The following is a 14,775-nucleotide window of genomic DNA, read 5'->3' as shown; positions in this document are numbered from 1 at the left end:
AATCAGGGAAAACCAGGGAAAACCAGGGAAAACCGAACCGTGAAAGGAAGGTGCACCTAGGACCCGAGACTCACAGACAGATGCCTGAACCTAGGCAAATACCTTACTTACATTTACTCCCGCAGGGGAAAGATGAGGCCACAGGGACCTCAGTTTTACTCCTCTTTCCTACCGACCCCCCGTATTTCTGCCAACACCAAGTGGCCAAAGTAGGCAGACTGCATCCGGTAGAGTCACCTGGTAGGTTCGCCTGCCTGATGCGTTTTCTACTGTTATGGTTTGTTTAGGTTCAAGGGGTGGCCTGAGGTGGTGTCCCAGAGCCCTAGACTAATACTGGTCTCTAACTACTTGACAAAGGACCTGACTACGTCCCGTCTCATTCAACGCACACGAAGGAGGGTAGCTTGACGTGGGGGAGAAAGAATGCGTTCTGGAGTAGGACAACTTAGGATCAAGTTCTGCTTGGGCGTTTTCTAGCTCTGTGACCTTGGGTACATTACTTAACTCCTCTGAGCCCGTTCCCTTACTTGTAAAACGAGGATAATAAAACCTACCTCTAATGACTGCGGTGTCTTGAGGCATAAACGAGACAACCATATAAAGCCCCAGTGAGGCCCCTCACGCAGAGCTAGAGCTCGCCGAGAGACGGCTCACCTTCCAGAACAGGCGATTCCGTTAAGACACCCAACGGATCGGTTTTGGCTTTTGCTAGATCTATAGACTCTACTGTTTCTCTGCCGAGTCCTGCCAGCCAAGCCCAACAGATATTTTCCCGCTGGCCCCGTTTCCTATGTTTGCTCCCCGACCGGCTGGGGCTGGGGCTGGAGCTACTGGGAACGCACACCCGGGGGGAGCCCTGGCAGGCCCGCTCCTGGAAGGCTGAACCGGAGCCATGTAAACACTGCACTTAGCCCATGATGAAGTGTTTAAGCGCCTCAAGGACCCACAACTGACTCTACCTGCAAAAACATTCATTTCCTCCTGAAATGTTTTGGTTGCTACAGTCCAGGATGGTGCCAGAAAGCCCTTCAATCAAAAACCTTTAGCTCAGGAGCCCCGTGTAGACACGGAGGATGGACAGCTTTCTCGAGAGAACCCAAGGTGACCACAGAGGCTGAGAGACGCCAAACCGGCTCCTTCCTTGAGGGCTTCCCCTTGCCTCAGTGTGGCGCTGGGTCCAGGGAGGTACACTTGGATCAGGGGACGGTGACAGAGCCCGTGGGACACTTCAGGTAAAATTAATATCAGGGTCCATGAAGTTGAGTGAAGAATTTTTCTGTTTTCGGAAACACTTAAATCATGTTTTAGTTAATATTAATTAATTAATATTATGATTTTAAGTGATTTTTTAAAAATGTTTATTTCTGAGAGAGGGAGAGCACGCGCAAGCGGGGGAGGGACAGAGACAGCGGGACAGAGTATGCGAGGTGGGCTCACTGATAGCTGAGAGTCCAACGCGGGGCTTGAACTCATGAACCGTGAGATCACGTCCTGAGCCAAAGTCGGACATTTAACCGACTGAGTCATTAGGCGCCCCTAATGAATTAATTTTAAAAATTAAACGTTAACTTAAGAATACGAAAACCCATTCTTTTTTTTTTTTTAATTTTTTTAACGCTCATTTTTTTTTGAGACAGAGAGAGAGAGAGAGAGAGAGAGAGAGAGAGAGATGGAGTGCGAGCAGGGGAGGGGCACAGAGAGAGGGAGACACAGAATCCGAAGCAGGCTCCAGGCTCTGAGCTGTCAGCACAGAGCCCGATGCGGGGCTTGAACTCACGAACTGTGAGATCATGATCTGGGCCGAAGTCGGATGCTTAACCGACTGAGCCAACTGGGTGCCCGAAAATCCATTCATAAAAAGGGGTCCTAGCACTAAAACTCTGCTTTAGGTTTGCTCCTAGGGAATAATTTTACAAAGACCCAGTCGAGTCCTGGCTTAGCCCCTGCGGGGCCCAGCGTTCTGGGGCAAGGGGTTCACAGTCCAGAACTTCCGCTTCCTCATCTAGGTAAAGAAATGAAACACCCGCCTCACAGGTGAAGTGGAAGAATGGCTGTCCGACCGACGTGTGAGTTATCACATCAGCAAGGCTCCTGGTTAGACTGTGCCCTCTCTGGAAGGGCCTGGCGCCTCCCCCCCCCCCCCCCCCCCCCCCGCTCTCCCACCATCCACTGCGGGTCCTGGCACACGGCAGGTACCCTGTAACTCTTTGTTAAAGAAAAGGACACTTATAAGCATAATTCACCCACCACAGGTGACAGGAGCTGAAGGGCCTCAGGGCCACTCACTCCTACTCTGCACACGAGGACACTGACGCTGCACAAGTTTACTACCTGAGGTCTGTGAGTAAATAGGTTACGAGTCAGTGCTTTGAACCCAGGGCTCCCGGATCAGAGATGGTGAGGCCAGCAGCAGTAAGAGGTACCGCTGAAGCCGAATGACACAGATTACAGGTCAGGCCTTGTTCTAAGCTATTTGCTCGTAAGAATGTCCTGGAACCCTTACAAAACCAGTGATGAAACCCAGGCTCAGGGAAGGCAAGTTCCTTGCCCCAAGACACACAGCTAACGAAAGGTGGGTCTGACCCCAGGGGTGTGGCTCCAATATCCGGGCCTTAATTCCGTGCTGCCCTAAGTCACTGCTCAGAGCCAGAAGGCGAGAGCCTGTAATCTGATAGGTCCAAGCTGCCTTGCTCGAGCTGGGAAAAGTTCCGGCTGAGAACAATTTTTACTAATCTTAGAAAAATCCAGAAGCAAAGAAGGGACCGAGACGAGTGCCTCGCTCCTTCGGAACGCTGGCACTTCCAGAGAGATTGTGCCATTATGCAGACTCAGAGCGCGTTAACTGTGTTATTACTTCTTTGGGCCGCCCTGCTCATCGCCAACTGTTTTCTCACTCTGGAAGGACACATCGAGGTGGAGACCAAACCTCCAATTTTCCAATGTGATTCTGGCAAGGCTCTTGTTTCACACCCCCACCCCCCTGCCAGCCGTCTCCCCACAGGCCGAGCCAGGAAGGCACTCCCTCTGGGAGTGAGGGGGATCTCCCGCCTCGGCCTCTACGCTGGGCTGGCGACCGGGTAGCACTGATGCGCCATCGGCATAGTCCTTCCTCTGACCCTAACGGGTCCCGTCCCCAGACTGTCCGAAGCATTCCCGACCAACACAGCGCCGGTTCAACTGTTCTCCCCCGGATGCAACATTCGTGAGCAAAGGCAAGCAGCTGTAGCGCAGAGGTGCAGACGCGAGGCGCACAGAGTCCCCACGGGGCCGGGCTACCCACCACGTCCGGCGCCTTCTGGATCTGCGAGGCCAGCTGGAGAGAGTGGTTGGCCGACGAGAGCTGTTCCCTCAAGGTCTCCGCCTCTCTCTGAGCCACCTCTGCCCTCTGAAGGAAATGAAAAGAGTGAGAAGAGAAAGTACATTCAGTTTAACAACTGACAATTATTACAAGAACATTCATCAATTCATGCCTGACTGACTATAATTGATTTTCCTAAACACTCAACCTAATAAATGCTAGAAAAAAAACATAGAATGTGATGGATTTTTATTTTAAACAGTACAAGGAAGAAATAATTGAGCGATTATGACAGTAATTTAACGCTAGGAGCAAGGAATCCCCTGCTGATACTAATGCTCCGGCCCACTGAATTTCCCAGACTGAATAAATACAAGTGGAAATAGAGTCTTTTGATTCAATTTCTCTCTATTCTCATAGACCAAGAAGATTTTATTGCAGGATCACTCCTGGGAGTAATTCTCACGGGTAAACAGTGAATTAAAGACACTTTGGCCGTTCTCTTCCTAAAAACACGCACAATGTTGTGGTTGTTTTCCTTCGGCAAGTATTTCCATAAACGTCCAGGGTGTAAATGTCACTTCTTTTGTGAGGTCCAGGCTTATTTCAACACATTTAACCCTTCACCTGACCAAGCCGGCCGAGGCCGGCACCCCCCGGCAGCCGGGGCAACCCGGGGCCGCAGGCGGGAGGGCGGCCGGGCCCACTCGGGGTGAGGAGCCAACCGCAGGAAGGGGGCCGAGGAGGAAAGGGTGGACCCCTGTGCTCTTTGCAGGTCATTCCCAGACGAGGCGACCAATGCTACCGGATGGCAAAGCAGGATTTCCCACCGGATGAGACCGGGACACGCCAGTGCCCGCCGCCCGCGAAGGCGCCGGGGAGCGGCGCAACCGGGGCAAGTTACCTCTGCCCACGACGCCTCCACCGTCCCCGACTGGGGACACAGTCACCTTCTCAGGGACCTCGCGGGGATTAGCGTCCGCCGAAGTATACTGTGCTCACAGCTCATCCGCAAGCGTCTCGTGAATGGGCTCGTCCGGATTCTACAATCGCGAGGCAGACGGCACTCTGAGCCGGGGGGAGAACGGCAGGCAGTCCTGGGCGTGCGGGCTGGGAGATCGCGCGCCGCTTCTTTCCACCGGCCTCACGTCGCGCCGACAGAAGAGATGAACGAGGAGGGCCCGGCCGAGCAGGGTTATTCTGTGTGTTTCCCGATTTTGCGGCGCGACAGCACGGGTCAACTAATTGCTGAAAGAACTGAAGGGAATTGGGGAGTGAGCCCGATCAATGGAGCTGGTGGAGGGAGGGGCGGACGGGTCCGGCGGCCTGGAGCGGTTGGTTCTCTGACGCACGATCGTTCTGCGAAATCTCTGTGCGCAAATTCGGGTATTTCTAACGGCAACAGAAATTGGTGCTGATGGCCGCCTGCCTTGCTTCTCCGGGGGCGCCCGGAGCCTCACCCCATCTAATTCACATGGCGCCTGGCCAGGCCCCGCTGAGCTCACACAGCCGCCGCCCACGCTGTGCTCCAAACAGGATCCGGGACGGCCTGTCGGGAAAGGCGACAACGTGACCGGCGTGGCGACGATAGCAGGGGTGATTTCTGGTTCACTTTCTGCAGAGAGTCTCCTCTTCAGTGAGGAAGAGTTCCAGATGCGCCCCTCCGAGTTTTTCCGGTAATCCTGTCGTTCCTACTGAAAAGTTTTCCCTTCCTTTTCTGGTAGGCAGAACCCTGGGGCATAAAAATCTCCACAACTCTGCCAGGAATGAGGTGTTCTTTGACACGTTTCTAGTATCTCTGACTAGGAAAACTATTCCTTAGCCGAGTGGAGAAGCTGTTCTGGGAGCAGCCAGTGAGGCCGCACCACCACCCTGCCCCGCCTGGGAGTGTTCTGGAACCAGTGGAGCTCAGGCGGGCCCGGGCGACGGGTTCACGGCAAGGCTCTCATACGGGCATTTAGCTGCCCCCCGCCCCCCAAGCTGGGCAGCTCATGGAACAAGGGATCTGGCTGTTGAGGATTTTCTCCTCGGCTTGTGGAATTTCTCCAGAGCTTCTGCACCTCGTTCTGTTTCCAAGTTCGTGTGCAGAGTCACTCTGTGGCCTGTCCATGCTGGTCACGGCCTTTTCTCACTTGGCTTGACTTGGTTACTTCAGGGCAGCGTTTTGACGATTTGGAATTTTTAGGATTTGTTTAGGATGTACACCCCGAGGACATCAAAAACAACACAACACAACACAAAACAGTTGAGGTGGCTTGTGCAGCTAAACAGGCACAAAGCAGACTAAAAAAAAAAAAAAAAAGAAAAAGCAGGCCTAAGAGCAGCTGAAGGACGGAGTGGGAGCAGCCGGGCGGAATTAGCTCCTGCAGTTGGAAATTCAGGCCCATGGCCGGCGCTGAGGCAGGGTCAGTGCCGCGCGATCACCTGTGTGCAGGGCCTCCGTCTTTCCGGGGACGGCGATCCAACCGGATGAAGGGTTTCTAAGAACCGGCATCAGCCATGGCAGGCGGGAGGCGGTGGTGTTTTCTGACCCGGAACCCCAGACACGGAGCCGCGGCTGCCACGAGACCCCTGACTCCTTGTGTCCGGTGACGGGCTCCCTCGCTCCAACCCGCCCGGCTCAGGCAAAGCTGCGGGGGCGAGGCCGCGGTTCTGGCTGACAGATCACCCGGGGGTGACCGAGGGGCCGCCCCGGGATGAGAACGGCGCCTCGCCAAGCCTGAGCTGCTCCCCTGAGACGCTTCCTTTGCTGGCTGTTGCTTACTTTCGGTACTTCCCTGGGAGGGGAGAGTAAACACCGAGAGCACAGGGGACAGCGAGGGAGGAGGTCACATGAATGAATGAATGGGGACACGGCCCGCATCTGCCGGTAACCTGGATACAAACACAGAAGCAGCCGCCTCACGGGCTCTCACAGGCCAACGGAGGACCCAAGAGGTAACATGAGCCAAGGGCCTAACAGTGCCCACCTTGTGGGGACAGGGGTCTAATCAAACAGGAAAGATGACCAGACACTGTAGGCGGTCTTCAGCAGTCACTTGGAAGGCGGGAGGTGGCTTGAAGCACTTTGTTTCAAGAATTCTTCTGTCAGTCACGATACCAGAAAGAAGTGACAATACCCACGCGTGTGACACTGGCTGGCCCAAGTCACAGCTCTGCGTCTTGGGAAGGGTAGCCCGAACCGTGTGTCCGGGGTATCTCCTCATCCTAAAGGAAGGCCTAAGGGGAGCCCCCCTCCCTCCCCCCCCAGCTCCTCAAGGGCTCCTGAAGGGCCCCAGGAAGGGCAGTATAAGAAAGCTTTTCCCTAAGCTCCGCCCCTGAAGTTGGACACATTAGAATGTGAATATACGATGCTGACAGCTATTTCCAGATCTTCAAGTCTGAAAAATTTGATTCATAAAATGTGGAGGAGAGGCATGGCGGGGTGGGACAGAGAGAGCGGGCGAGGGCAGAGCCCTGGGTGGCTGCGGCTGGTGGGGCAAGCGAAGGCTCATGGGAAGGGCTGGCGAGGCCAGACACAACCTGGTGTGGGACGCAGGCTACAGGCCCACGTAAAGGCGGCTCTGGTTGGGCGTTCTCTAGGGAGGCGTGTCTTCTCCTCCCAGTACCATGGTTGAGACAAGCCGGAATCCAATCCGTTTCCCAGTTTAGCCATTTCAGGTGTAGCCTTTGGGGGTCCCTGGTTTTCAACAGTGGTGGTGGTGGTGGGTGTCGGATCCAGTGTTCTTCCATCTTGGTCCCGGTCTTTGTGTCTTGTCCCCCTCTGTATGTGTCTCCATGAAAACCCAGGCTCGGGGCCACCAGAGATGAGCAAGTCTCTCCAGTGACCTAGCAGCCACACGAGCCGGCAATGGACTGAGCCTCCAGGTAGACCCACGGCTTCCCAGAGGTGGGCCCTGGATCGGAACAGGGGTCTGTTAGCCGGCAGCCCTCCTTGAATTACGTTGCTAAGGCTGCTGGAACGAATTACTACAAATTCAGTTGATTTTAGCAACACAAATTTATTATCTTTGTTCGGAGTCTGCACTGGGGCTCACTGGGCTAAGATCAAGGTGTGGGCAGGACTGGGTTGCCGAGGCTCTGGGGGAGAATCTGTTTTCCTACCACTCCTTGCTTCTGGAGGCCACCCAGACTCCTTGGCAGTGGCCCCTTCCTCCATCTTCAAAGCCAGCCTATCACCCTGACGTGGACTCTTCTGCCTCTGGGGACCCTGTGATTATACCGGGTGCACTCACACACACCTGGGTCATCTCCACCTCAAGGTCAGCTGTTAACAGCCTTAACCCCCCCTTTGCCAGGTACACTAATATATTTACAAGTTGTGGGGTTTGGGAAGCGGCATCTTTTGGGGCCATTTTTCTGGCCACCATGCTCAAGGGCAAATAACCCCACATTTGGACAATTTCAAGGAGAAGGCAAGCTCTCCTGGGGGATGACCTCTCGGCCTGCTCCCAAGGCTCTGTACTCTGGAGGGAGGGGATAAAAGAGAGGCGGAGGCTGGCAAGGCCAACAAGTGAGCCTTCCTATGGGATGGACTACATTGCTTTGGAAAGTGCACACCAACCAAAGTCATCCTTCTAGGCAATACCCACACGCGACTCTGGAGAACAGCCAGAACCCCAGAGGTGACCCCGCTTCACTGGTGCTGCAGAAGGGAAGTCAGAAAGGTCCTCTATACACCAGACAGGAGACACTTCTTGCCATGTGCCCCAAGGTGGCCCTGTGCTGGTGACTGGAGTCCCTCTGTAGACCTACCTAACTCTAAGACTCCTGTATTAGGATGAGTTAGAAATGGGCTACAGACAGCGACACTAGGGAACCTGTCAACCTCAAGAAAACTTCAATGCGGCGAGGTAACACTGTTAAACATCACACAACTCCCAACCCAGCGGCCTATCCCTTGTAGATATTAGTTTTGCTCCAAAAGACCCAAAGGCTTAGCTAAAATCGTAATAACAATTCTGAGGATAAGCATACTACCTCCTGGAACACCCACTTATTTTTAAGTCTAGGAACTATAGTCTCAGAAACTTTAAATACCTGCAAAAATGGCAGAATCTTATTAAAAACAACCTAGAATTACAAGGGCCATTACGAGCAACGATCTAGTTAGATAAGATCATTTAAGAAGTGCACTTGAAAGTCAGGGCCCCTAAATCAAACAAACAGAATAGGATACCAACTGAATTGGTGAGCAGAAGCCTCCGAAATGCTTCCAAATCCCAAAGTGGCTTCACCGAGAGGTTCATTGCAAGAGGCTACTCACGGGACACAGGTTTATCCACTCTTGGCTTCCTTTTACGGAGGAACCAAAGATATTTGGGTCGACCGGTAAAACACGTTTTGTGCTACTGAAAAATTTATGAGAAAGTATGCTTCTAGAAATTATACGTTGCATTTACAAATCTGCTGAGCCACAGAATGCTGATGTAAAAGTTCCCAATAACTTACTTCTTCATTGCCACTAGAAATGAAAAGTTTCTAAGGGTTAAAAATTCTAATGTATGTAATTAAGCTACTAGAGATAATAAAGGAAACATCTCCATAGGTAAAGAAAATAAGAGGTGTGTTTTTACTCAAAGAAGGTATGAGGAAAGGAAAGGCTTTTGTGTTGAGGGAAAAGAAAGAAATTTTGGCTTAAAGTGAAGCTGTTTATTTCACAATGGGAAAGAGGGAAAACGTATGGCAAAATCTGAATGTGAAAGAGAAAGTTGTAGATTTGTGGAAAATAAGTCTTTGGAAAGAGATTGTCATGGCTGGTCAAGCCAGCTATGATTAGAATACATTTAATAAAGTTAAATGGCCTTTAACATCAAAAGTAATACGGTGCAAAATTACAATTTGGTTTTCTCTCTTTTAAAAGGACAATGTTTGGGGTGCATGGGTGGCGGTTAAGTCGCTTAAGTGTCTGACTCTTGATTTCGGCTCAGGTCATGATCTCATGATTTGTGAGATTGAGCCTCATGTTGGGCTCTGCTGACAGCGTGGAGCTTGCTTGGGATTCTCTCTCTCCCTCTCTCTCAAAAAAGATAAACTTAAAAATATTTAAAAAATTAAAAAAGGACAAAGTTTTCTTGAACTATTGGTTGCTCTTTTTTTAATTCTTATTGTTTTTAACGTTTTTATTTACTTTTGAGAGACAGCATGAGCAGGGGAGGGGCAGAGAGAGAGAGAGAGGGAGACACAGAATCGGAAGCAGGCTCCAGGCTCTGAGCTGTCAGTCCAGACCCCGACGAGGGGCTTGAACACGAACTGTGAGATCATGACCTGAGCTGCAGTTGGACGCTTTACCCACTGAGCCACCCAGGAGCCCCTGGTTGCTCTTGATAAGATATTGTAAAAGGCTCTTCCTTACCTTTTAAGTTATCTGCCCGGAAAACAAAGATTTTGTGTCTTGTCAAAAATAATTTCCTGGGTCTTTATTACTAGGTCTTTGATTCCTTAAGAAAGCTGAGTCTTCTCTATTAAAAGAGCTAAGGTTTTACTTATTTATTTATGTTTATTTATGTATCTATGCATGTATGTATTTATTTATTTTTATTTTTAAACAACTATTTAACTTCCTGTATTTGCCTTCAAGGTCTTCAGTCGTCACTGTGGTTAAATAGATGAGTAAATATTGTGTCACCATGACCTATGATCCTACTTGACCAAGTGTTTTAAAATCTTTTGATTTTTTAAATAAACTTCTAAGAATCAAATGCTAAATGAACCCTTTAAAAAATGCTTTTTAATGTTTATTTATTTTTGATAGAGAAACTGAGTGCAAGGGAGGAGGAGCAGAGAGAGAGGGAAACACAGAATCCAAAGCAGGCTCCAGGCTCTGGGCTGTCAGCCCAGAACCCGATGCAGGACGCAAACTCACAAGCCACAAGATCGTGACCTGAGCCAAAGTCAGATGCTTAACCGACTGAACCACCCTGGGGCCCCTAAATGAACTCTTTTTAACTTTCAACTAACTTTGAGATTTTTCAGAGAGGCCCTTGGACATCTCAACAGATTTGTTCTCTCACCTTACAAAAAGGGAGATGTTGGGGTGCCTGGGTGGCGCAGTCGGTTAAGCGTCCGACTTCAGCCAGGTCACGATCTCGCGGTCCGGGAGTTCGAGCCCCGCGTCAGGCTCTGGGCTGATGGCTCAGAGCCTGGAGCCTGTTTCCGATTCTGTGTCTCCCTCTCTCTCTGCCCCTCCCCCGTTCATGCTCTGTCTCTCTCTGTCCCCAAAATTAATAAAAAAAAAACGTTGAAAAAAAAATTAAAAAAAAAAACACAAAACAAAAAGGGAGATGTTAAACTACCTTGGCTTATTTGGTATGTTAAATCACACAGGAAGTGTCAAAATATAATACTAAACCTTCTTTATTTGTATAGGTATGTAAGAGTTGCAGAAATTGCATGACATTCCTAGAAATCTGTTTGTTCTGGTATTATGTCATGATTCTAGTTATTATCTTAAAATGTCATACATCACGGAAATAACTACAATTCCTTATCAAGTGAACTCTCAGCCGATCTTCAACAACGGACACTTTTAAGTCTCTGTCATTGACAGAAAGTTACTGTCTTACTCAGATGCTTTTGCAAACGTTTTCCTACAAAAGTGTTTCGTCTTCACGGGGCTTCATGCAAAGAACTTTGACAAGTCCAGATTTCAGATAAGTTCAAGGTCATAAAACTGAACTGGGTAAGAATTTTCAGAACTAATGAGGAAAAAAAAAAAAAGAAAAACCGAATTCAAGCAGATTGAGGATTAATAACAAGGAAATGGACCAGCTGAGGAGGATGACTGTAATTTTTATGACTTCCTGTTTGAAACACTGATGTTTCGTTTTTCCAGATAGAAGGAAACTTTTCTCACACGGCAATTTGGTAAAGTATACCTTTGTAAACAAAGATGAAACATTTACTTTTTCTCCTGAGCTGATCCCTCTGGAACCCAGAAACTTTAAAGTTTTCTTTTCATGGCAATATAATTAGTTATTTGCATAAGTTCAATGAGAACGTGTTATCCTTGTAACAGGACACAACTGGAAATATTGGCTGTATTACCAAGGCTTTGACTCACTTGTCGTATTTGAGAGAGACAGGCCTAGACTCAGATATGACCAGACAGCTTCAAGGAACTGAGGCTGACTGTATGGGCCCAATAAATAAAGCCCCTTAAAAAAAAAAAAAAAAAAAAAAAAAGTCAACCTGGTACTTTGCTTCCATGGTTCTAGCTTTGAAACCATGGAGAAGCTTACGTGGTCGGTCACTGTTCTCGCTGCACTTAATCAGGCCGAACTGAATGTGAAATTACTTTTGCTGGGATTATCTGTAGTGCAAAAAGAATAGGGGTAATCGCAGAGAGAAAAATGATGCTTGCACCTTTGTAGGTGTCAGATTCTAATCCTGTCAATTGTCTTCGAGGTTTTGTGATAGACCCGAAAACTGGACTGGATCCTGAATACTTCTGGTTTCCTCGAGTGTCCGACCCTGACTCTTGAAACTAACGTCTCCAATTTTCTCCCACCCTTCTGGTTCGGAATCATTAGGAACAAAGACTGCCCCTGAGGGAGACCTGGAAGCGACTAGGCCAGGTCCTCCTGTCTGGATGGCAGCCAGGGTCTAGGGACCTGAAGCTTCCCTACACATCTCACAGCTAAAGAAGGCGCCCCCTGGCAGCCAGCCTTGTAGGATCACTGGAGAGCCTCTGCGTCAAGTGACTGGGGAGAGAAGCAGTGCACATCTGTGTAGACTGCTTCTGCCCAAGATGCTGGATGGAGACCTCAGACTTTCACTGAATGTGAAACTCTTTCTTCTTCTTCCTTTTCATTCCTGGATCTGGCATTCGTCTGGGGACACAGCACCATCATCCCTATCTCCTAGGCCATTACTGGGTTGGGGGCGGGGGGTAAACCTTTGCCTTTCAGGCTGCTGGGTTTGTTATAAAAAAAAAACTCCTACCTGGCCACTGACGGCGTCACCTTAGTGGAAATGCTTTGTGCCCCGGCAGGACTGATCTCTGTCTGGGGGTGGTTACCATTCTCCCTGGGCCCGCGAAGGCCTGGCTGGCTGGCACATAACTGGGCAGAGCCTCCTAGGGTTATCGAACGTGCCCCTAACTGTCTACAGACCGAGACACCTCATCGGTCAGCACCTGAATTTAGAGTTGGGAAGGACCCGTTGGGAGGTCCCTGTGAGTCAGGACCTGCTTCCTTCGGCTGGGGCCTACTACCCTGGTTAGCAGTAAATTCAAATGATGCTGTGACCAGGAACCTCTCCTTACTCATGAAAGTACCGGGCACTCTGCTGCTTAAGCAACAACTGCTCAGCAAAGATCCTTAGGCTCTCTGGCCAAGGTTGTTCTGATAAGAGAATAGGCCTTGATCATGTTCTGGCTGAACGAGGGGTCTGTGCTGGGGTCAACATCGCTTATGCACCTGGATGAACACTTCAGGGAAAGCAGAAACTCATTTACATAAAACCACAGTGGAGCAAGCCGCCAGGCTTAGACAAGCAACTCTTTCAACAGGATCTCTCTTTGACTTCCCTGATTTTGAGCAGTTTGGGTCTTGGGGACCACAGCTCCAAAGTGCATTCCAGACACTGGGAATTCTCCTGCTTCTAATAATCACAGTAACTTCCTGGTGCGCTGTCTTCCCTGAAAAGTTTTAAACGCATGTTCGAAACCACTAACCGCCAAGCAAATGATCTCGCAAAGACTGGAATGAATGTCAGCAAAGGAACGAAGAGAATGACCCACTAAGAAACCGTGAGCCTGAGGTCGTGACTCTGTGACCACCATAGGAATTCTGCAAAAACCACCATGACCTGGGAATGTCGCACATATCAAAGCTGCGAGAACAACAGAGTGGTGGCTCAAAATGGCACTGACGCCTTAAATTTCGATCGCGTCGCTCAGGATGAGGGTCTGATCGAAAGGGGGGAGTTTTGCTGGAGCACCTGGATGGCTCAGCTGGTTAAGCATCTGACTCCCCATTTCCGCTCAAGTCATGATCTCACGGTTCGTGAGTTTGAGCCCTGCATCCGTCTCACCGCTGACAGTGCAGTCTGCTTGGGATTCTCTCTCTCTGCCCCTCTCTGTGCCCGCACTCTTTCAAAACAAGCAAACATTAAAAAAAAAAAAAGGGGAGGAACTGTTAGAAAAGAGACAACAGGCCCCAAATGGAGTCCCTTGTGCCAAGCCCCAAGTCAGCAAACCAAGACTGAAGATCTTAACCTAGCTGCAGTGTCAGCCTCTCCTGGGAATGTGACCTTTAACCCATCAATCTGGAATTTCCTGGTCAGCACTAGTGAGGTCATCTGCCCACGGACAGGCCCCTCCCGGCCCCTGCAGGAAGGTGACCTTGCCTGAAGCAATCCACTCTTTCCTTGTCCTTCCTTTTTCTGCCTAGAGAAGCCTTCCATTTGGCACAGCTCGTCAGAGCTCCTTTCTGGCTGCTAGATGGGGTGCCGCCCGATTCATGAATCCTCGGGTAGAAAGTCGGTAGGACTGAGTAAAAAGCCAGAAAGGTCTTCAAAATGTCCTCAGCGAATGCGTTTTTCCAGCAGTGTTCTCTCAGGTGTGTGAATTACTACCCTCATTCTACAGATGGGGAAACACACTGGGAGCCTGGGGGTTCGTTCAAGGCCGCGGGGGGGGGGGCGGGGGCGGGGTCTGGGACTCCAGCCCAGGTGTTCCCCGCTGAACACAGAAACCCTGGTGGAAGAAAGTGCCACGCCTTTCTTGTGGCTGTCTGCAATCTTCTCCACCCTTGACTCTTCGCCTCGGTGAAGATGAACCGGGCTTCCCAACTAGACTTCGAGGGGCGGCCCTCGTGGCGGGGCAGTCTCCTCCAGAAGGACCAGGCGGGTTAGAGGGAAGAGGGCCACTCACCGAAAGGACGTCCTCGCCGTCCCCCCCCCGGGACTCTGTGCGGCCGGCCGCTCGCACCAGAGCCACTCGGAAGGGCTCCCAGGTGAAGGCGCAGCTGGCCAAGTGACAGAACGGCGGAGGCCCCAGACGGTTTGACACGGTCGCGAAGCACAGAGTTGTGGCTTCTTGTTCACCACGAGGTCTCGAAAGTTCTGGACCCTCACTGCCCCCTATTAAGGCGGAGCACTAATGCAAGTGCCTTGGAGTTTAACAAACAGGTGTAAGCGGGACCTGGGGCCGCCGGCCGCCGACAGCCCTTCGGCTTTTCCACGATAGAAACACGAGCGCTTCAGCGATAAAACAGTGTCAGGTCTCGGTAGAACATTTTGACTATAAACCTGGTGCAAAAATAATGTTATATGCCAATGAACTAGGAAATTGCTCCTCCTGGGGATCTCCCTTGATGGGAAAGGCGGCCGAACCAGATGTCTGGCTGCGCCTACACGGGCGCGTGGCTCCGGCGGCCCCTCCTCCAGCCCCGCCGCCTCCTCTCCGCTGGGACCACCTCAGCTCAGGCCCGAGTCATCACGGCCCGGATGTATCACGACAGCTGCTCACGGCT

General features: G+C 50.6%; 1 protein-coding gene across 17 annotated transcripts in view; it reads right to left on the bottom strand.

Moving 5' to 3' along the window:
• Positions 1-14,775, bottom strand: part of CUX1 (cut like homeobox 1) — a 375,787-nt gene that overhangs the window by 90,249 nt on the left and 270,763 nt on the right. For all 17 annotated transcript variants that reach the window (XM_023246757.2, XM_045048228.1, XM_023246756.2 and 14 more), the window contains one exon: positions 3,281-3,385. In XM_023246757.2, coding sequence (XP_023102525.2) covers positions 3,281-3,385 — 105 coding nt within the window. The remainder of the gene's footprint in view (positions 1-3,280; positions 3,386-14,775) is intronic.

Source organism: Felis catus, chromosome E3 (assembly GCF_018350175.1).
Source record: "Felis catus isolate Fca126 chromosome E3, F.catus_Fca126_mat1.0, whole genome shotgun sequence".
Taxonomy (NCBI): Eukaryota; Metazoa; Chordata; class Mammalia; order Carnivora; family Felidae; genus Felis; species Felis catus.
This window is presented reverse-complemented; position numbering and strand designations above follow the sequence as displayed.